Raw genomic sequence first — 23,636 nt, forward strand, 5'->3', positions numbered from 1 at the left:
AAGAGAACGTCCTTCATCAAAACTCGCACATAATATCGGAACAGTGACATCTAGGGGCGAAGATACGTTTTGGCTGCACGGTGTTGTACCTTACGGAAGAATGCGTCTTGCTTTATAATGAAGTACATGCTAAAATAATGTGATAGGTTCAAAGTTATTTATATTCTTTACTTTATTTTTACCATTCAAGCTAGGAAAATACGTCAACTAAGTATGATATGTCAGAAGGCGGTTAGATTGACAACTGAAAGTTATTTTTTTTCTATAAGCACGTACCTTATTACATTAATCGTGAGTCATATACATAAAAGTATATTTCACTTTTAAATTATCTTTCATATTAGGGAGCATTACATTGAACTCCGAAGAGAACGAAGTTCCATAAATTAAAACATGCATTATTTACACATTTGCAGTTTCGTTATCTGGCTCATACCAGATAAAGCAACATTAGAATTTATTAATTATGGAAGTGAACGTTTTTATATAGCGAAATATTTTTAAAACTTGACGTTTTTGGTTTTCAATAAATCGACTTTCTTGTTTATTTTTTAACACATGAGTCTGTTGGTTTTTTTCCACTGATCTCTCAATCTCGCATTGTCAGCACAGAGCTCGGTCTCGCGAGGCGCTGGTACCAGACGCTGAGACTTCGCAGAGGAAGAAGAAGTTTGGCTTCGGATTCTAGAACAAGGAAAAGGGAAGAGCTGCTGATTGTGCCCTGTATTATTAATTGGATTGGGATACACTGATATTTAATTTAATAGCATTTTGGAGTCCAATTGTCCTCGCGTTTTTTCTTTTTTGCAGAGCTTCTTTCGCAAAGAGAAATGAGCTTTTTGTTGTGAGTATATGTTTTGTTGTGTGCGTGCCTGTGATCAACTTGCTTTTGGAAGGTTCGGTACTGCATGGTACTGCAGATCTGCCTCATATCAGCTAAGGTCTTTTTCGAAAGGTGAAAACTCAACCGAGGTGTTACTTTTGCGATGCAGAACTGGGTAATCTGCTGTTTGAAGTAAAACGGAATCACTTGATATTACTGTACTGGGCGATTATTTTACATAACTAAGGGGTGGACGATGGATTTTAAGTACTGCTACAGTTGCACGCTGTCATTGAGTGTAGCCGGTACCATGCATTACGTTTTTAAACCTCGACTGCTCTAGTTATAAATGTGACAAAGTAGATGGTGGCGTTGACATGTTTTTTTCAATCAACCGCATCAAGCAAGTCACCGTACTTACACTAGTACATGTTAATGATGGTAGGGTATCGCTAAAACATCAGTGTAGTCTTAAGGTGATACATGTCATCAGTATTCCGTTATGCAGTGTTTATTACTTTTTGGCGTTTCTAGACTAATCTTGGACAATGTGAAACCGAGCCTATCGCTCTGCATGCAGTCAACCCAGTAACTATTAATATATACTAGATTGATACAAAGAGACAGTGATTTAGAACATTCAGCTAAAAAGCACAGATCTGGATGAACAATTTTATAGCTACAAAAATAAATATCTGTCGTTTTCTTGTCATTTAAAGTCACATCTGCACATTTCGTGACCCATAGTACTGTGATTTAGTAATTCAAGCTGTAGTAGGCCAGCATTGCTCGTCTGAACGCTTGTTTCATTACAGAACAGTGTTGTAATCAAGTACTGTTTTAAGGAATTGTTTCAATCAGTATATACAATATGTGTTTTCCCAAGAACCAGGTATATGCCAGTTTTCTGATTGTGTGCTTTAATGTTTTATCGGAGATTTCTGTTGGACGACCTCAAAATTATCATTGGCTACATTTCCAGTGCATTGACTTATCTGAGCTGAATGAATAATACCGAGACCATAGAGATATGTAAGTGTAGCTTCTGACAAATCGGTTTTGAAATGAGCTAAAATGCTGTACTTAAGTGTTTAGAGATTATATAGCTGGAGAAGTTGTATTACTAGCGTTTTTAAATATCTATCTATGCAAATCGTGTCTACGGCTTTGTTTTGTGGTAATGAAAATTTTCCCTTCAGGATTATAGAAGTACATGTGGAATTAAGGTTTAGCCTAATACCTCTAGTGTGATTGGTTTTGCAGTAAATCTAGCAATTACTAATGTACTACGCATTTTTCTGGCCTTATTATCTTCTCTAAACAAAAATGTCCTGACTGGGTTTTTTTTAAAGTTTCTTCTCTATGTCCCCAACAGTCCAACAAATATTGTAACTAGTTCTGTATTGTGTAAACATAGCGAGATTTTGGTTAAAGAAAATCTAAGTTTGCTCAACTCGGCAGCAAAATGCTTTTGAACGTGCAGTATTTTATTAACTAGTGTTCATTCATTCTTATCATCCAGATGGTGCGTTTCTTTGTGGTTGTACTGTACATGTAACTAAAGACAATGAAGAGCAAATGAGAGACTACTCATCCACGTAACATTATTCTTGTAATTACGTAAGAGTATAAGAGAGGCCATTCTCTTCTTGCTTGGTTCCGAGTAACTATTTGATCTGAGGATCGTGCTCTGCTATTTCTTTTAAAAAGTTGAAGTATCAGCTTCAGCAACATGGCTGGGTGGTTTGTTCTAGACATTACCCATTTTGGTTAAAAAAGTAGCTCCACAAAGTTTCCACTTGCATCTTCTGGAGTTATATAATGCGTTCTGTCATAAGGGAGAGCTTGGAAATGATAACTATGCAAAATTTCCTTGATTAAAAAATAAAAGAAACTCATTCTTGATGAACCTCTTACTGTATTCCCTGCTGTACTGTGTACTGTATTTCTAAACGGTATCTGAAAGATGGTCGAAAGTTGTCATCTGTCAGAAATAATATTTTTATTGGGAACCTATGCTTGGGTAGGCTAAAGCTCTAGCGAATTGCTTGAAGTTGGGTTTTGCTAAACGTTTGCTGGTGCATGCACAATGCCAGGTTATCTTGGATAACCTAACGATAACAAGGAATTGCAAGCAAGGCTCATCTAATGTTCAGATTAGTGATTTAGCAGAGATAAAATCAGGAGTTCTCTCCACTCTTTAAATACAATCAGCTGACAAGCCCTAACAGTTATCTAATTAACAATCTTTTGAAGCCAGTCTAGGAATATAGCTTAAGATGGTGTGTGAAACCAGCCCCTAGAACAAGGGCTTCCTGGAGGGCTGGGTCTAATGGATTCTGGTTTCTGTTCAGGTTTTGTTTTTGTTCCATCTGAGCTCTTGGTAACATAATTGGTCTGAATAATTAACTGCAGAATATCTATACTTCCAAGGTGTTTTAGTTAACTAAACTGCTATTGAAATGTCAATGAGTAATCCTTACCCAAATTTAAGATAAGATAAGATCACTTTATTAGCCCTATACATTTTCTTGCATTAGGAATTAGTCTTTTCGCATACCCCAGCTTGCTCTCCATGAGACAGGGAGAGAAGCCTGGGGTCAGAGCGCAGGGTCAGCCATTGTACAGCGCCCCTGGAGCAGTTGGGGTTAAGGGCCCAAAGGAGTAGGATTCCTCTGCCGTCTGCGGGATTTGAACCAGCAACCTTCCATCTACAGCATTCCTGAATGCTGTATTTCTGCAAGACTACAACTTTTGAGCATCTTTTAGATACTATATATAGTACAAGTCTGAGGTAATTAGGTTAATTGTAAAATTAAATTATCAAGTGAGAACAAAAACAAGATAGTGTCTTGAATTCCCATAGTGATCCTATGAAAAATCTCGCAGCATCAGGAAGCACAGTAGTAGAAATTATAGCAGAATTCTGATAAGTCACACTGAAAATCTCCAGGAAAAGTCTCTGCACTTTTTTGCTGCCCCGGTGTCAGCAGAAACTTCTTGCTGTTGACATATGGTTGTGTATGGAAAAATAACAGTCTTGCACGATAATAAGTCATTTTTATGTAGGCCTTTTAGTTTGGGAAAATTAATTTCTTGGGAGGTTCATGTCAGATGTCTCTATTTTCAGTTTTGAAGGCATCTCCAAAATGAAGATTTATATTTGTAGCATGCTGACGCTGAAAGGATTTTGTGTTACTGGAGATATCTGTTAAACAGTCACCTTGCTCTATATTTCAGTATATCGATAATCTAGTATGCAGTAAGTCAGTCTTCATTTTTCTTAGACCATAGTTCCAAAACATAGAAAGAAAACGGAATATGTATTTTAACATATATAAACAAGCTTAATATTTTATTGAATTTTCCTGAGTATATTGGGACATGGTCATCAATTTCTTTTATTTAGCGTTTCTCCATTTTCCTTCATTTTAACTTTGTGATACCCACACAAAATGTACAGGTATAATGTTGATATGCATCTTAAATGCAACTAAAATGTATAAGGTAGATATGCATGAAACAAATGAGGCGAAATCAGCCACTTTCTCCTTTCCTAGATGTTTTTCTTCTCTTTTCATGTAGGATATTTCTTAGGCTCTGTTATCATATCTGAATGTGTTTGTCCCATGACACAGTAAGGTTGAAATGTAAGGAACTGACTCTGTGATTTACCGTAATGGAAGGATATATGAATAAATGAAGAAATTAAAATAGTATTTGTAATAAAATTAATATGTAACAATTTAAATAGAAATAAAATACAGTCCTTCCAATGTCATACAACATCATAGCAGCTCATCCAACATTATACATTTTCAGATATCTAAAATGTGAAATATTTGTCTTATTTTCAGTATTTGTAAAACATTTTGGTCTAGATTTTGCATTCTGGGCAGAAGAAATATTAAAAATTGATGTTTCATGAACCTCAACAGGAAACAAGTAACAACTCGCTAGAGTGTTCTTCATTATTTCTTAGTCAGTTGTTCAGTTCCCCTTTCAAAAGATTTGTGTTGTTCAATTTCTGACTCACAGTAGCTTCTGACCTCTTATCACAGCTTAAATGTTCCACCCTTTCAGACTTCTCCAAGTAGGAAATGGCACTATGTGAAACCTTATTTTTGCTTTTTGGAAAATAATGTTTTGGAAAATAATTGATTTATTCTCTAAAATACCGCTAATGTACAGAATCTGAGCAAAAAAAAATGCTTGGTATAACAAGGAAAATGGCTTTTATTTAAAATTTTAAGCAACTGAATTGACTTTTCACATGTTTTGCAGTGAACTCTTAGATATTTTTTGTAAACAGCTAAATTATGATTCCATAGTGTCCTGTTTGAACATCCAGTCATACTTCCTAAACTTTCTAATATAAAGTAGAAAGCAGACCAGACAGATGGTAAAAAAAATAAGTATTTATTTTGCTGTCACGAAGCAGTTGTTCTAAGTACACAATGCTCAGATAGTGAAGAAAAGGAGCAAAAAGGATTATTTTGTATCCAGAAGGATGGACCTTTCCTGAGGATATTACTGAACTGCACATTTTCTCATAGCAGTGCAGTAAACAAGAAAACTGTATTAGAAGCATTTGTTACAATAAAACCCACAGGAAATGGCCAAAAAACTGATTATGTAACACCTGCCTAGAAATGTGAGAATAAATCTGAATTTCTTATTTTATTGTTGGGTGGCATCAATTCCACTTATAATCACTCTTAGAAGAGGTGGTGGTGGCTTTTTGCTAAGGATATACAAGTTCAAAAAGTAAAAAAATGTAGCAAACGTTCATAACAATTAGTATCATTCCTCTACATACCCGCATTCAGCACACAGCAGAAACAATTCAGTCATGTTGTGGCTTCTGCTACAGAAATCCTCATCATTTGCATCAGCTTCATCTGAACAACAGAAAAAGGCTTCTCCTTCATTTTACATCCCCCATTTAACTCTTTGCCTTGACTCTCAGGTCCTAGGGCTTGTGTATCTACAGATTTTCAGTCTAGCGGAACTCTTAATGACCTTAACCAGCTTTGTATTAGCTTATTTGGACCATCTACACTTCCTCTCAGCTATTCAACACTTATAGATATACTGGCAATCCAGGCTCAGGATTGGGGTACACTCTACCTTAGGTGTTTGTAAACATTTCTAATGGGTATACATTTCTAATTATGCATTTTTTTTCTTTTACCAGCAGGACATGACCAGATATTTTAAAAGTATTTTCAGTTACACTGTCATTTTTTAGTATAGTTCATATTTGTTTTATTTACTCTTTGTTTTCCTTCTTTCTTTGCTTATGCTGTATATGGAAGTGACACGTTCTTTCTCTTTAAAGAAAATATGTTTGGCATTGCAACTCTGATGAATAGGACATGCATTTTTTTGTATCAACACTTATTCCTACAAGTTGATAAATTCATATCTGTATGCAATTGTAACTGATTGTGGGAATATCTTCTGTGTCCTTCATAAAGGTTTTTTTTTGGGGGAATCTTTTTCATGAAGGTTAGCTCTGGCTTACCGTTGGTCTGTACTTTGCAAAATGAGAAGCATTTTTCCCCGTTTCTCACAGTTTTTTTTTATAACTCATCAAACCTGCTGTTTAGTGCGCATATTTGATGTTTCAGTGCTGGTGTGAGTAAGGTTGTTTCCAAGTACCAGCTGTTACCAAGGGTAGTGGTTGTACAGTATATGGTATGGTGTTCAAAAGTCACTGTTCCAGAAGGCTAGGAAATTGTCTGATGTCAGAATTATCAGCTTTAATTTTACAGGACACGTTTAATTTTGTTCTTGTAACCTTCCATTTTAGAACTGTTAAAACTGAATTAGGCTTTCTGCCCGATCAGTTTGAGGGCTGAGTATTTTTTTTTATGCTCTAGACTGTTTTAATTAAATCTGTCCTACATTCTGTACCTAACATTGGTCCTATAAACTACCTTCTAAAGAAGTAAGCTTTTGAAGTTGTTTACAAATTTAGGACATAGGAGCATGCCTCTGTGCAACTGTGGGGGATCTATCACAGGAACATTACAGCATTACATATGACCAGTATATTGAAAGGATCAATAAATAAAAGAAGAGACCATTTAATGTGTTCACAATATGTAGAGCATAAGTTCTTTTTATGCATGACAGCTGCTTAAAATGTGTGGCCAAGCTTATTGTTTTTGAGGCCCTGTGTAATTGTCAGCAATGATGTAGGTGAATTCAGGTGTTGCTAGGGAAACGCAAAGGCTTGGGTTGGGACCTGGAATAAAAGAAGCTTTGGAAAAGCCCACAGAAAAAGTCAGCAAGTTCTTCGGTTTTGAGTTTATGTAAAGCCATCTGATTTGATTTCAAAATGAAAAATAAAATATGATAAAACCATGTTCCTGACGTTCTTGTGTTTAGTGAAGCACACATTAAAGGAGTCCTTTGCAAAGTCTTGTTGTTGTTCTTATTCCAGTTTGGAATGTCAGGTATGGCAGAAATTCAATACTTAAATGAAAAGACTATTGCCCATTAGCTACAGTACTGCTCCTTGAATGCTTAGCTTCATCTTCACACTCTGAAGAAAACTCCTTTCTCTCATCTGGGTGTGACAGTAAATCCTGAAGACCTGGCACTTGCTACATTTTTCACAACTCCATGAACTCTGATGGACAAGTGCCTTTGAACAGCTCAGATCTGTGTTTTTCTGTTATTTCATTGTTAGTTGCGAATGCAGCTTTAGAACAGTACTGTGGTTATTATGCTTAGATTGTCATTTTAATCGCTGTTCTGTGGGATAGAAAAATATTCTAACAGCCCAATTACACAGAAGAGTCAGACAGAGAAATTAGAAATTACTTCACAAATTGAGTTAAGAGGGAATTTAGGTAGGCCAGGACATGCAATTCCAAAGTGGAATATCACACACAATCAGGTTCTGTTTTTGAAACACAGATGCATAGAATCTGTGTTTCAAGAAACACTGAATTCATTTAGTTTGCACTGAGAATCCTCTTGAGTTTCCTTAGAAAACGTGCATGTCCTTGTTAATAACTTCAGATATTGTTAATGCAGTATGTGTACCCAGAATTGAAAAATCACTTCAAATGCTTCTCATACATGCATTTCTTCAGCTGCACTAATGTGGTTATGCAAGTGGTATGCATTTGTCCAATTGTTTTATCAGCTTTCTGGTTTGAATGAAAAAGCAGGCCACAGCCATATAGAAATCTTTTAAGTGTTGCCGTGATTTCAGGCCTTTGATGCACAATACCAGTAAAAGCTTGAAGACGGGCACTCTGATGATAAATGGAGAAACAAGATAAAACATTTGTATGCTCAAGACTTTGAAAATGAAAAGGGGAGATTCATCGTAAAAAAAACTAAATTGCTAAACCGGGGTAGTCTGTATTAAGTGGTTAACAAATGCCAGTTTTTATTTTGTTACATCAGCACCTATAGAACTATATACAGTATGTGAATATGGCAAATGAATGTGCCAAGTGTAATGCAAGAGAGCACCTATCAATTAGCCCAAATCTTATTTTCAGACTTCTCATCCAATTCATTGCTTCAGGAGAAACTGAAGTTGTAAAAATGTTTTGTTCACATTTTTATTTAAAATTATATATTAATTTTCAGTAGTTACTCTTTGTTCACAACAAAATAGAAACTTTTTATTGTATCTGAGGACAAATGAGTGAGTTAATTTTATTTATTGTTAACAAATATGGCGAGCAAAGTCTACAATAAAGATTTTTTATAAGTTACTCAAGAAATGGCCAGACTGAGATCAGTTTCACTGATGTTTGTATTGACAGAAATTTCTTTAGGATCAGAAAACATTTTTATCTGTGTGTTTTTAGTGTGTTAGAGAGCATATTTGAATAAAAAGTTAAGAGTAGATGTTGATATGTTAGTTTAAACCCTGTTCAAGCTCTGACTTGAGCTGCCTGCTGTACCTGCAGGATGGGTTATGGGTGGTACAGTGCTAAGCGAATATAACAGAATAGTTTTTGTTCAGGATTGAATATTTTTCATCATTCCTTTCTAATTAATCTTTTTAATTCTTCTTGTACAGAAGTGTCTTGCTCAAGGGTGAAACATTAGTACTCCACCTGGTATTTTAACCCACATCCTCCAGTGAGTCTGGCACACTTCTGCCATTTCAAGATTCCCAAATGAAAACAACATTGCATTGTGTGGGTAATAAACCTGTACCTTAATCAGGTTATTTTTAATGTTTCTCCTGCAAAAAGGTAACACCCTTTCTTTCAAAAGCCATGTCTGTCTCTTGGGCCATGTTTATCAGCGCTCTCCAAATTGATTTGTCCCGGTGTTGTTTGTGAGGATCTGGTCTGACGCTGATTTTATTTCTTAGTATTTCTATTTGGAAATATCTTCATGGCCTGTATACCTAAGGGGAGCTGCTGCAGCCTTCAGAAGCTTTTTATATACAAATTTAGAATCACCATGCCTCGCTACACTGGGGCCCCAGGTTTCTGGATTCTGGATTTCTGGGAAAATTGGCCCTGGTGACTGTGTTTGTGTCTATGTGATTGCCCTGTGATGGACTGGCATCCCCTCCAGAGTGTACTGAGAAAATGGCCAGACCTTGCGCTCGTTGCCTGCTGGGATAGCTCCAGTAACTAGAAGAAAATGGATGGATTTGGTATTTGTGTTTTTTACTTCTCGGCTAACGGCTCACAGCTACCAACCCCATGGCCATACACCGGAGAAAATGAGGAAGTGTGGGCAGAGTCCTGAGGCCTGGCCACCTGTGAGCCACTTGTGTTTTAACATGTCACAGGACCAACAGTACCATTATACAGCTCCTTTGCCAGTGGGAGAAGAAACACATCCCTTGCTGACAGCACTTTCTTTAAAATGACTGCATGTGGTGGGGCTGTCCTTGAAGGCTTATTTATCTGATTGGATGCTACAATGTGATCTTCTCACAAGGCTGAGATAAACATGCTTCAAATTATCAAGCATACTAATACGGTAATGAGATTTGTTTTACAGTGTGCAATGTGAACTTATCACCTCCAAAATAAGCAATGCTTCATCATGTTCAAGACTGCCCCCACAGAAAAGATTCTGGGAATTTGGAGACATTTACAGTATATACACATTTATCTAGAGGGCGTGTTTTATCTGTATATAAGGTACATTTTTATTGATCTTTTATTTGTAACTTCTGTGCATGACTACCGCAAAAATGAGATATGGCAGTAATTCTGTTGAAAGAGCTTCTGAATCCTTACAGAGTTATACAGCAGCAGGACAGGGAACCCCAGGTTCGAGTATGATGAACCTCAGTACCTTCAGGTTTTCATTCCAACTGATTATCGGGTTACTTAGTTGGACACATTATTGAAGTAATTAGCGTAACCATACATGTTCTCAATCATTTATCAGGTTGTTTTAAGGACGAGAGCTTTGATATTTTTGATGTAGTTTGAAATTGATATCTGATTTTGTGGTGGAAACGAGAGTTGAAAAGGACTGGTGTAAGATGACTTTCAGTTGGATAGAGGCCTTAATTAAATAGCTCATTTAATTTAGCTTAATTAAATTAAATTAAAATCCAACATGTTGACATTCTAGAACTAGACTGGGTGATATATGCTGTTCAACTATTACAGAAGGAAAACTGCTAAACCATTAAATGTCATAAATGATCTGCATCACACCAATATAAGCACCCCAAGTGAAAACCATATAATGTGTCAAATACTTCATGAATGTGTCTTGTAGGTAAATTGGATAGAGTTCTTCATTTTGTTTAGAAAATGGTGTACTGTACCTCTGTCTCTGTAGAATGTTGTATTTAAGAGCATTTTAACTATCTGTCATGTACTGTATGTATATCAGTGATACATTTTAGCAGTTTAATCCAGATTTGTTTTGATTTTAGTGTTTCAGTTTTTTGTTAAAATGAAATAAACAGCACATTCACTTGTTTTAATCAGAAGGTGTAAATGACTAAAATAGATACAGTACAGTTTGTATTACTGTGTTTTTGGGATGCCACCAGGTAAATTCATTTCAGTTGGAAATTATTTTATTTTGCGCCTGTTGCAACTTCAGCTTTCAGAGCAGAAGTCGGTGAATCATCACCTTCATTTCTGTTGACACTCAAATGGCGCAAGAGTTTTTATATGCATGTTGGAATATGAGGGGAATCTTCTGCAAGTCAGCACAGGGAAGTGTGTTTTCACAAGGCAAGAAACAGCCCTCTGACTCTGTTTCTCAGTAGAAAGTTTACCCTCCAGGGCTATAAACTTCATCAAGTTTCTTTAGTTTAGGTAATTTGTTGCCATACAAAAGAAAATGTGAATTCTGAAACAAGAATTTTGTAGCCTGCAGTTACCCTTAATATTTTCTTAGCTCAACATAAACTTTAACCTAATGGTACTATTTTTCACTGGTTGGGTCATGAAATATAGCTTAGGCACAATATACTGGGTTTGAAAGTGTTATAATGTTGAATTAAAATAATAAAAATGTATATTAAAACAAATTTCATACTAGTACTTCATGCCCTACTACTTATCTTAAAGGTGTGTTTTGTCAATACTGTATATGGCATATTGCTTAATATAAGGTCATTTAAAAATCCAGAACATTTATAGTAGGATTGTATGCACAAACATTTGATTAAAGGTCTTTATGTTTTCAGTGTATGTTCTCAATTTAAAGTAGAGGTTCTTCTGCTGTAGGCAAATATGGGAAGAATATCCCATTTGTCTGTCACACAGGAACTTTGATGTCAACAATTCAGAGTTGTACTTTAAAGCAAATGATGATCCTAAATCTGATTTCAGATGACATAAGTTTGCAGTTATGTAGGCAGATTTTAATCGTGCTGTTATTTTAACAAATAAATGTGACAAAAATAGTTTTTGTTTGTATAGGGTTTGTTTGTATGGTCACACAAATACAAATCCTATGGCTGGTGCTGCTGGACATTGTAGTTGGAGGGCTTGCATCTCCCTCGGGGTGATAGATGTGCTTTTAAGTGTTCAATCTGTGATACCAATTAACCATTGTTATTGATGTCATAGCATTTGAAATTTCCTCTGAGCTCATTAACATGTATAGAGCTTCATGTCATCTAATACCTATAAACAATGTATACTACCCTTCATGTCATCAGGTACCTTCGAACAATAACGGTTTTTCCATGCCTTGCTTTGCTTTCCTACAAAAATGTGTTCTAATTTCATTTTCTTGTTGCTCTTGCTCACAGCGGAAGTCGCTCATCGAAGACGTTTAAGCCGAAGAAAAATATTCCTGAGGGCTCCCACCAGTATGAGCTCCTGAAACATGCCGAAGCCACTCTAGGAAGTGGAAACCTTTGCATGGCTGTCATGCTGCCCGAAGGGGAAGACTTGAATGAGTGGGTGGCAGTGAACAGTAAGTTTGCAGGACAACAACAACTGGAACAAAAAACATTCACTGAAAGTAATTGGAGGTGAATGCATGAATTCTGCACACTCTTAAATCGGTATAAAATTGGCAATTATCTTGAAAAAAGTATTACATCCTCTCAAAATAAGACCAATCTCTGCAGAGTATGTGTACAAATCTGAGTACTTTGGAAAGAAATGTCTTGCAGATCACCAGCATAGTTTTCTTTCTTTCCTTGGATTTAGTGCCACTGGCTGAAGAATGATGTGGAAAAGTAGTGCTTACTGAAAGAGAACAAAATCTTTGTCATGATTAATAGGATGTCATCACCAAACAGAAATGAATACTGTCGTATTTCCACAGCTGGCCAAAAGCTTTTTAATGCGACCATTCCAAAATGGAAATTATCATTGTCCAGAGGTTAGACAATGACAGTAGACTATTTGCAAACAGAGGTTGTACAGGGCAGTTTAAATCACTGCTACTTAACATGTGGCCCTTTCAGTCCAGCCCCAACACCTTGCTAATTCTTATATTGATCCTGCTGATGGCCAATTGAATAAATATATTAATTAAATGGTTGGAGTGAAATTCATAAATGGCTTAGTTTGGAAGGGCCACAAGATGAGTAGCCCTGGTTTCTACTAATTATACTAAATTATACTAATTGTTGAAATGTTAGTAACAGAACAGAGGTGTCAAACTCAGGTCCTGGAGGGCTTAGCGTTTTCTGATTTTTGTTTCAACCTTAGCAGACAAATAGGCTTATTATTTTCTTGAACATGTATGGAATTTTTTTAAATGTCTTAATAACTGTTGATTTACTTCAGTAAGGGTACTGTCACCAACAAATCAACTTGGGGCCAGGTTAGAAGCATTACAGTGATTCAGTTCATTTAATGATTAGCACAACTACAGTACTGCATATACTGTAACTGAGAGCTGTGGTGGAACAAAAGACACTACAATTTTCCAGGAATGGTGTTTGAGACCTCTGCCCTAGAACATTGGGTTTGTAGAGTAACAGGCAGCAAAATGATCATTAACTGCTATAATATAAATACATTTTATATTAAAATGTATCATTGTCTTTGCTTCCAGTGTCAAAAACCTCAGTATTTGCTCTCATGTATGTACAGTACTGGCCGATTACAATAGAGAATAAGCTGTTTAAAAATTAGACTTGAAAATATATTGCAGTGCAATAATGAAAATACTATATAGGCAATATCAGACAACTGTATGTACACAGTGGTGTCATAAGTATTAAATCCACAGTTTCTACTCCTGTAAAAAAGATGACAAAATGGCAAGAATTTGACAAAATATGTTCAAAATATGCAATAAGAATTGTGTGTCTGAGCAGCTCTGATTTTTTCAGTATCATTTTATTCCTCAACCAATACTCTGGATTTTTTTCAATCACTGCTCCCTTTTTAAAATACATTTTCAATTTGTGTAGAACAGTGGAAATGAAAGCGCTGGATGTAGCCTAAACTCGTCAGGCTCATTTTCACTTAGGAGCAAGTAGAGGTCAATTCCCCAAAAAAGCTCATGGAAAACCTTTTACTAGAAGGTAAAAAAAACAGCATTCTGGGTGCTGTACTTTACAGCCGAATCACTGTGTTTTTGCTTCTTTTTTTCCACTGTAGAATTGTCCTCTACTTGTTTCTTTGTGTCTTGCACACTATTACAGCTCTCCACTCTACCATTTTTCACTTAGTCAAGTTCCCTATGCCCTTTATGAAGGAGCCATTGTAAATCACCACTGAGGTGTCTCTGCTTTTCTACTTGTCTCAGAATTGGGCTCAGTAAGCCCAATTGTAGACATCCCTGGGCAATTAGGAGGGTCCTTTGCAGTCTAGGGTAAAGAGGGAGCCTATCTGATGCATTCCCCTAGGACGAACAACTTTGTGACCTCATGAAAAAAAAAGATCAATATTCCATTTACAGGCACAGCTGAATATGGTTTGAATGATGACATGTACAGCATTAAAAAAAAGACTGTATGGAGTGATGTTAGATGTTATGCTAATGGGGAATGAGATTAATGAGTATGCCTAGCTGTTTTCCTTTTTTGTTTATTATTTTTTTTAATCTAACAGTCTCTTATAAAAGGGATGTAAGTAAAGAAGAGTCAGTATCCAAATTAAAATATTATTGATTGTATTGTCAGTGATACTGTGCGTGAAACTGGCAAAGGAATATGCTTACTTTGAAAATGTTGAGGGTGTGCTTAAATTATTTCATGACAGATCCAGAAATTATTCTGCTTCAGTGGTTGGTACACATTTGGAACAGTGTCGAGTGTTAAACCTCAAATAACCTTTACTATTGGATGCATCAATATATACTTTATTACATAAGCAGGCCTCTATGGTAGACAACAATTTCAATTTAGTAGTCTATAATATAGGGCCTTTGTAGTTCTGTAGCCGATAGAGTGAGAGTGTCCTATTTAAATGGTATGTCAAAAACCACCACACATTTCCAAATTTTCCAGATAGACAAACACGGAATTTCCTAAAGAGCCTCCATGGTTTCTTTGTTCTCTCTACTTGCCCCTGAATCTAAGCTATGTGGCAATTTAGATCCAGACAAATGGTACTAGGAAAGCATTGTTATTGCTTAATTTCCCCAGAGTCTACGTAAACACATACCAAAAGATAGAAATAATGCAGCATTAGCCAGTATAATAACTTATGGTGTTCCTGCGCTGGAAAGATGTCCGTTAATCATGTTGGGTTGTTTTTCTGGACATCAAAGATTTACTTCTGACATTTAATAAAATTGGAAAAGCAGCTCCCTTTTCACGCTCTGTGACACTGGAACTCGTTCAGAGTAATCGGCGTTAAATTGATGCCTGGCCTCCCCCTCCTTTTCCTTTGAGTGTTTGCTCGTGGGATATATTACCGGCACTAGCGTGGCTTCAAGGTCATGCATTGTGAGGCTTAGGGAACATGATGCCACATTTTCAGGAACAGTGTTGGAACTGAGTTTCAGGAGGGCGAGAGACCATTATTCAAGCAATCTTTCGATATCAAAAGATTTTTCATTTTGGCCTCATGAGACTTTACAAAATTAGCCAATTACACACCTGAAATAGATCATGTGAATGTAAAAAATGAATGTTTTATAAAGCCAATGCAGGTCAGTCATCATAAATTTGAGTCAATTTTGTGTTAACTTTCAGCACGATTCATTTGCATTAATTCATCTGCATTTTTCCAAAATACTTAGGGATCCATGTATTATAGTTAAATTAACCCACTGCTGCTGTCTTATGTGCATTCAAATAAAAAAGAATATTTGTGTGGGAAATAGGGTTACAATTTGTCTGGATTCCATGTGGAAAACCAGCACAGTTTTTTACCTCTGCACTATCTGGGCAGAATTCCTAAGGCAGTCTTATAGTTTGGAATGGAAAAAGGTTGTGAGGTGGACAGCCTCTTGTCGAGAGCCACAGCTCTGGAAAAGCAAAGGAATCAATCCCAGAAAAAAAATCAATATCCCCCATGTTAAAATTGGTATCCTTGGTCAGAGACACTATGCTAAACACATCAAGTTAATACAAAATTAGGCCTAATACAAAAATCCAAATTTCTTTGAGAGCACACCATAGTGTGTTGATTCCAAAAAAATGTGACAATGCTATAATAATAGTGCTTATATTTCTAATTATCACAAAGGAAATGTATCAAGAAAAAAGTTGGGTATTTTAATTTGGGTATTATATCTGTATTTTACTGTTCATCAGTTCAGGCATTTTTTTCACATTATGGGTTTGAGTTCTGTTTTATTTTTAAGCACTCCAAGATAAAAGCAAAAACATTGCTTAGGGCTTCAGTTTAATTTTAATTGCAATGTATTTAATTTACAAATATTAACCAATTGGCTTTATGAACAGTAGGGCAGCACAGCTCTTCAGAGTTTGAATGTTCTCCCTTTGTTTGTGGGGGTTTCCTTTGGGTGCTCTGGCTTTATCCCACAGTCCAAAGATATACTGGTTGGTTAATTGGTTTCTGGGAAAACAGGCTCTATTTAAGAGTGTGTACGTGTCTGTGTTTGTGTCTGTGTGTCTGCCATTTGATGAACTGGTGTCCCATCCAAGGTGTATCCTGCCTTGCACCTGATGCTTGCCTGAATAGGCTCTGACTCCATTACCTTGAGTTGAAATAAGTGCTTAGAAAATGGATGAATGGTTTTATAAACAAGTGCTTTGGGCTGAAAACAACAGTCTTAGAAATCAATAGGTGGCAATATGCCACATTCATAAATATAATTGATCCTTTGTTCTTGATTGCAGAGGACTATATGATATAATGTATTATAATAAGTAAGGCTGATGAATGAATAGAACTGTTAGCTAATTTAGACAACATTGTGCAGTGTAATTGTTGCTGTGGGCTCAAAAATACTTCATAATGTGAGAGGGCTTGTGTGATGCCTGATAAATCATGTTATTGTGCATTGAATAATAGCTTAAATTGTACATAATCTCACACTTCACCATGTTTACAACATTTTAGGAAAGCCACAGTGTTCAGAGAAAGCAACATTAAGTAATTAAGTAAGTACAGATTTCTTGAAAAAGATGGATCTGTTTGGGCTGTCAATAAATGTAGACTCTAGTAGGTGTCTGTAGTATCCTATATTATAGAAGTGGACACTGTTATTTGTCAAGTACAGCAGTGATATTGGGGAAATTAGGAACAGCACTAAAGACCAATGCACAATATTGTGTTCTTAAACCTTTGAACAGTACTGTAAATCCCCGCTACCTTAAAAACAGTTCTTCATTTACAGTTGATTTAACACAGCTGTGTTTGTCCTTTCAGAACAAATCTGTGAAGTCTAAGATGCTTAGTTCAGTTTTCTTTTCCAATTCATGCTTTTCATGTAGGTACCAATACATATTCCAGCTTTGCATGTGAACACTTTATTTCTACCTTTCTATTTCTGCTATGCAGCTGTAGATTTCTTCAATCAGATCAACATGCTGTATGGGACGATCACTGACTTCTGCACGGAAGAGAGCTGCCCTCTTATGTCAGCTGGACCCAAGTATGACACTCTGTTTTCTGTGTTTCCGTTTGTGGCTGTCCTTTTTGCATGGAGTTAGAAGAACTCCCTCATCCTGTCAAGCTTTAAATTTAAAATTATTTTTAATTAGAGGAATGTCTGTTTTGTGTACTTGCATGTATTTATTTAGGGTGACACAGTGGCATGTTGATTAGTGCTCTTGCCTCTCAGCTCTTGAGCCCAGGGTGTAGTCCTGCTTTGTGCCGAATGCATCTAGGATTGATTCCAAGTTACCACACCAGTTACCACACCAGCAATAAGCAGATTCCTAATAATAGATGGGTATATGTATTTAAACTCAGCCATATTGTTGAGTGGTTGCTCAGTTCATTGCTTATTTTATTGTATTTAACTGCGTAGATTAATTTTTTGCTTTATTCTCTTTTAGGTATGAGTACCATTGGGCAGATGGAACTAATATAAAAAAACCAATTAAATGTTCTGCACCGAAATATATTGATTACTTAATGACTTGGGTACAGGACCAACTTGATGATGAGACACTCTTTCCATCAAAAATAGGTACAAAAGGCTTCTCCGCTTCATGAAGTTTCTTCCAAACTTTGCAGAAATAAAGTATCAGTATCAGTAGGTCTTAAGTAATTATTATTTTTAGGTCAGTTTTGGCTTGTTTTAATGTTGTTTAATGTTAATGGTTATGGAAATGATATTGTGTTTCTAGAAATATGCCTGACATCCATAAGGATTTTGTATTTGTATTTGGCAGATTCCTTTATTTTAAGTGGCATATAGTGATATGTGATAACCTGACCTAAGTCATGACAACTAACAGAAAATGTGTTAAATTAGCACCTTCAGGGATGTTTTCAAAGGACCATTTGCGGTTAGAAAACATTCTTAAAATAGCTTATTCTATATAATAAATAATGATAAAAGTAGAATAACTTGCAAAAACAGTTGTGATAAAAGGTCACTTAAAAACAAGCTCATCTTGGATTATGTCCCACAATTCCAGGATTATGCAGTGAATGTCTACTGTAAATCATGGGTGTATCTCATCCTTCAATAATCAGTTTGTACAGAATGGGAACACACATGGGTTTTGATCAACATTGTAAGATGATTGATTCAATTAAATCAAGAATTACCAACTGTGGTCCTGAGATCTACAGGGTGTTAATATTTCCATTTCAATCGAGCTGTCTACTGAAAGGGAAAATGCAAAAATATATTCATTTTCAGGATTAGAATCAGCATTAATGGGTGCATTTCAAACCACAATAAAAGTAAAATCTACACTTATAAAACCTCCAATTCACATCAGATGGACAAATAGATGGAATTTCTAGGTATGTACATATTCCGCGATTCAGAATGAGACAACAAAACATCAGATGATGTCATCCAGCCTTATTACATTGTAAACAAGCAGGCAGAACACATTTCTTTAATCCAATAGAAATATGGCTCCCAACGGTTTTGCCAATAAATGGACCTTACTTGTCAGCTCTGCATGAAGATCATGTTGGAAGATATCTATGGTGAAATTTCTGCTGCACAACCTGTACTTATGCACTCATACATCCATTGCATTAGCCATTGCAGAAAGTCATTAATTACAGTGACTAGTGAGCAGGAATGGCGGCTTCACGCCGCAATTCTCGTGAACTCTTGCTCTAACCTGTGGTGAGACCAGAATTTTATGACAACATGACTTACAGTACTTTCACAAAGTTAACTGTTTTGTACTTAATTCGTAATTTTACATTTATTCTGTACCATTGATTAATTTATTTTGTTACCGAGATTTAAAAATGGGTCTGAGAAATTGGGACTGCAGTTCTCTTTTAATGGAACAATTAATCAGCTTCAGAAGTAAAAAATGCTCCACATGTTTAGAAATGGATCATTTATGGATGACCCATGAAACCTGCTGGATTGTAGCCTTGCAGGAACCACCCTATGGTCAAACATGATTAGTACGGTCCATCCCTGCTGTAGCAGACTCATTTGCGTTTGGATATCTACATAAACTTTTATTGCAGAAACAGCAGATGCTCTTTTCAAATTACACTGCACTGACTCAGTATCAACAATTTTGTGTAGGTCTGTTCCAAGCTGGGCTGGAATTTAAAATTCTGTCATGTTCCTTTTCTTCTTCTGCCTGTTGTGCTTTTTTGATTGTCAACTGTGCATTGTGATACCATTCTCAAGCCAGAGCGTCATCATTTCCTAGTTACAGTTCCCACCGTGCCGCCCTACCCATATTTTAAATTGCTCATTATTAAAACATTACAAGGTTCTGCAGTGTAATTCCAGAATGTTGTGGTTCAACTTTCCCCTGTGTGTTTCATTGAAAACTTCTTATTTTAGGTGTTCCCTTTCCAAAGAACTTCATGTCTGTGGCAAAGACCATCTTGAAGCGTCTGTTTCGGGTGTATGCCCATATATACCACCAGCACTTTGATGCTGTAATTCAGCTACAAGAAGAGGCTCATCTTAATACATCGTTCAAGCATTTTATTTATTTCGTTCAGGTAAATGAATCCTTTGCACATATGTGGTTGGCCACAGAGGTTAAGAGGTTTATTGGATTTGTCTTGAAACGTATATTAAAAATTCAAAAATTAAAAATAAGCATGCAAAGTATGGAGATGTTTTTCACTTTTGTGATTAAAATCAGTGTAATAAAAGATTCAAAGACTGGAAGGGTTTTATACCGCTTGAAGACAAAATCTTGTCAAAAATGCATTTGTGAGTTCAAATAAAAAAAACAATAAAAAAGAGTGCTATAGAGTACAAAGTGGATTTATATAGTTTCAGTACTTGAAATTGTTCTTCTGTTTTTTTCTTTAGGAGTTCAACCTGATAGATAGAAAAGAACTTGCTCCTCTTCAGGAACTGATTGAAAAGCTGACTTCCAAGGACAGATAAATGGGGATATGCCAGCTCTGTTTTATTTTCAGTTTCTCCAGTTTCTTTTTTTCTGTATAGACAACTTGCTTCATTTTATGTACTACATTATGTGATAAGGATTAGGGGGATGTTTCTTAGTGCTTTAGAACTAAGACAGACGTTGATGCTTAGCAGATTGTTGGCAAATGTTACTTGGGGCAGGTGACTTTAACATCGTACACATTCACATTACTGGTGGGTTAATGTTTCACATATCGCCAGTGTTACTCTGAAGTAAATCCCTAAACAGAGCTCATGTCTTATTCAAGTGCCTAATCAGGTTCACAGATATGTAGGTACAGTCCTGCTGAAAACAGCTGCAATTACAGTACATTTAGATGACTGACAAAATGCAATTAAAATCAGTGCTCTAGAGTTTATTTAATGAATTTATTTACCTATGCTTGCTTGGTGAGATCTGTCTTTGTGCAGAAAATCTTCACACACTCAAAGGTACTTGCATTGACCTTCCTGATGGTACACTACGAAGGCGTTCGGGATATATGTTTTCATTTTGTTTTGTTTGAGACTTTTAAAAAATAATAACTTATGAATAGCTATACTGAACTCTGGCGTTGTATTATGAAAGTTGTATATTGAACAATTTACAGAGTATATATATGTGTGTACATTTTTGAAAAACCTCCTTTTTGGAAACATAGCACTTGTCAGTTTATTGTGCCACACTACAGGCAGTGAACCTTAGACAAAAGAAGAAGATGCTAGCTACTGGTCCAGGGCAACATTATAGTAGTTTCGGCTATGGAGAATTTGGTAAATCTTAGGTCTTAGTGACAGTTTCTCTGTTAAAACTGTAAAACATGGAGAGGGGTTAGCTGAAAAGGATAGTTCAGTATAAAAGGCACAGAACAGATTGGTTTACGAATACACCAGCCATGGTACCATGTAATCCTTAAGTGGGCAATGCTGTTTTTTACTTATTTTCCCAATTTAATGGATCGCTTTGTCTTCACCTAATTACCTTCACATTAAGATTTTAATTAAACAGCTAGAAAAATGAAAAAGCTGATTCACTTGGGATGAATCAGAAAGCCTGGTCTGACTGCTTTTCAAGCTGAATGATGTTTATACCCTTTTCAACACTATTTTCTTTTTCTCTGCTTTTTATTTTGCTTTGAACACAACTAACAACTTCTATTGAACTGTTTTGCTATAATAGTCAACAAAGGAGTCTCTACAATGGAACCAAATTTAAAAAATCTCACAGAAAAGGTTTTGCGCTGTTACTCATTTTAACTGTCTAGTAAATGATTTGTAGTACCTCACACTGGGCAGTTGAATGTCCAACACTGTGAATAGCTCTAGTACCATTGTCCAGTGGCAGCATAAGAGCACTGGTAAAAGACAGTGAATTTTCTAAATGGTTTGAAGTACACACCCTCAGGTTCAGAGAACCTATTCAATGGAATTGAATTTGAAATCAGTGGTAGATTAGGATGTACTTCAGCATCTTTGATAACTTGAAATTAAATGCCTTCCTCAATGTATCCCCTCAGGATGCCCCAGTTTTTCCCCACAAAGTGCCAGACTTGCAGACCTTTTTATCAGTGTATGGACAGAATTTTGTTACAGCATTTAAGTATAGTGATTCACTGTGAGCAATAGCTGAGCCAAAGTCCTGAAGTAAAAGGAGGGCTTGTGAGGGACTTTCAAATTGTATTTGAGCTGTAGTTTACTATGCAATCTAATGTGCTTTCCATTGCACTAGATAAGTATTTGCATATACATCCTTGTAGCACTTAAAACTTCAGAATTAGCTTAATTTTAGGTATGAATATTAAACTTTGGCTGGAGTGTGGTGGTGTTCTTTTTTCAAATGGCGTATATACAGATATTCAGAGTTATTCATCCAGAAATGCATTGTTGCATGTTAGAGGACACCAGCTGCCTGCATTTTCAAGGACTGTGGTGGTAATAGTTAAAAGGATGTTGCCTGAGGGAAAAATTACATATTTGGGATTTTTTAAAGCATTTTGTGTAGTTAAATGAAAGTTTGTTGTACTTTTACAGTTATTCAGATAATACGACATTTCTTTTAACTCCATAGTAAACCTGATACACAGACTACTTAAAACTGAATTAAAATAGATAGTAATAGGTCACTCAAAGGACTTCGACGTTATCTTTCATTTTAAGGTGCAGACTACAGTAAATTGCATTTAACTCATTCACTGTAAAACTGGTCATCCGAAGTACTTGCTTTAGTTTATTACTGTTATAATTATTAGTATTCTTATTCATGTTTTGACTTTTTTGTTTTTTGTATTATTGCTTTTATTTTAAAGCATTTTCTGGAGGTCCAATTTAGCTAAAGTTAAGGAATGCAGACTGTTCCACAAAACTACATATGTTGTAGCATATGCAGAAAATCACACACTACTACTTCAGAGCTCATTTAAACATTGGGCATAGATTTATTCATAGGTGTCCATTTTAAAATTTTTAAGGGGTTTAAGTAAAAAGAATAAGTGACACGTTTATTTTGAAAATAATAATATGCGATCTAAGATTTGTTTCATTAATGTTTAATGAAGTGTGTTGGGAAGAAACTGAAGAGTTCATTATATAATGCTGTTTGAACTGACATACTGTAAAGTACCTGTGCCAACTGTTTTCTGCTCTTGAAAAAGAGATTCAGGCAGATTTGTGCTGATTTGTAAAAATGCCCATGTGAAATTAATTTTTTAGTTGTAATATACAACACATTTATGCGGAGAAGGTTGTAAATAATGTACACAGACTGTGTTATGTGGTGGGATTTAAGATATTAAAATTATAGGATTTTGTGGTATGATGAATGCTGTTTATAAGATCAATAAAAGCTACCTTTGACCAAACCGTTATTGTGTTATTTTAAAGGCTTTGAAAATCAAATATGTGTGCTCGCCCCAATAACTAAACAAAGGAGCTCCTACCAGTCATTGAAGATTTTAGTCATTTTGCAGAGTTTACTCTTTGGATTCTGTTTAAATTTGTTTATTTGACACTTCTGTCCAAAGCTTCTTGTAAAGCAGGGCACTTTACTGAAGCAATCTAAATAAAGTTGTGTGCTCAAGAGTGTGACAACAGTGCCCTACCAGAATCTGGGCCCACAACCTAGATGTGAATCTAGAGCCCTAACCATTACTCCCCAATGCTGCCAGATTCTAATGCGTAGATTAAAAATTTAAACCTTAACTAATTGGTTTCCTTGAAAATGCTGACATTTCAAGCAGATTAAACATGCGTCCTAATAAATATTTTTCTTATAAGAAACCTTTCCTTTAGAACATTTTTTATTTCCTTAGGGCTCACTTGGATGAAGGGCTTGTGATGGGAGTGAAGAAGGGCTATTTTAAATGAGCATGCGATAGCTGAAGATTAAGTTGCAAATGATCACACAGGGAACTCCCTCTTAGAAAAT

General features: G+C 35.9%; 1 protein-coding gene across 1 annotated transcript; it reads left to right on the forward strand.

The window, feature by feature from the left end:
• Window positions 1-625: 625 nt before the first annotated feature.
• Window positions 626-23,070, forward strand: mob1ba (MOB kinase activator 1Ba). The gene is made up of 6 exons (XM_088629016.1): window positions 626-844; window positions 12,054-12,220; window positions 17,185-17,278; window positions 17,685-17,818; window positions 19,631-19,794; window positions 20,114-23,070. The coding sequence occupies exons 1-6, from the start codon at window positions 831-833 to the stop codon at window positions 20,189-20,191; spliced, it is 651 nt and encodes a 216-aa protein (XP_088485142.1). The 5' UTR covers window positions 626-830; the 3' UTR covers window positions 20,192-23,070.
• The last annotated feature ends 566 nt before the right edge of the window (window positions 23,071-23,636 follow it).

This window comes from Lepisosteus platostomus, chromosome 4, assembly GCF_059453375.1.
Source record: "Lepisosteus platostomus isolate fLepPlt1 chromosome 4, fLepPlt1.hap1, whole genome shotgun sequence".
In the NCBI taxonomy this organism is placed as follows: domain Eukaryota; kingdom Metazoa; phylum Chordata; class Actinopteri; order Semionotiformes; family Lepisosteidae; genus Lepisosteus; species Lepisosteus platostomus.

Coding starts and splice junctions, on each gene's coding strand:
- mob1ba (XM_088629016.1), top strand. Junction 17,279..17,684: donor CTTATGTCAGCTGGACCCAA/GTATGACACTCT, acceptor ATTCTCTTTTAG/GTATGAGTACCATTGGGCAG. Junction 19,795..20,113: donor ATTTTATTTATTTCGTTCAG/GTAAATGAATCC, acceptor TTTTTTCTTTAG/GAGTTCAACCTGATAGATAG.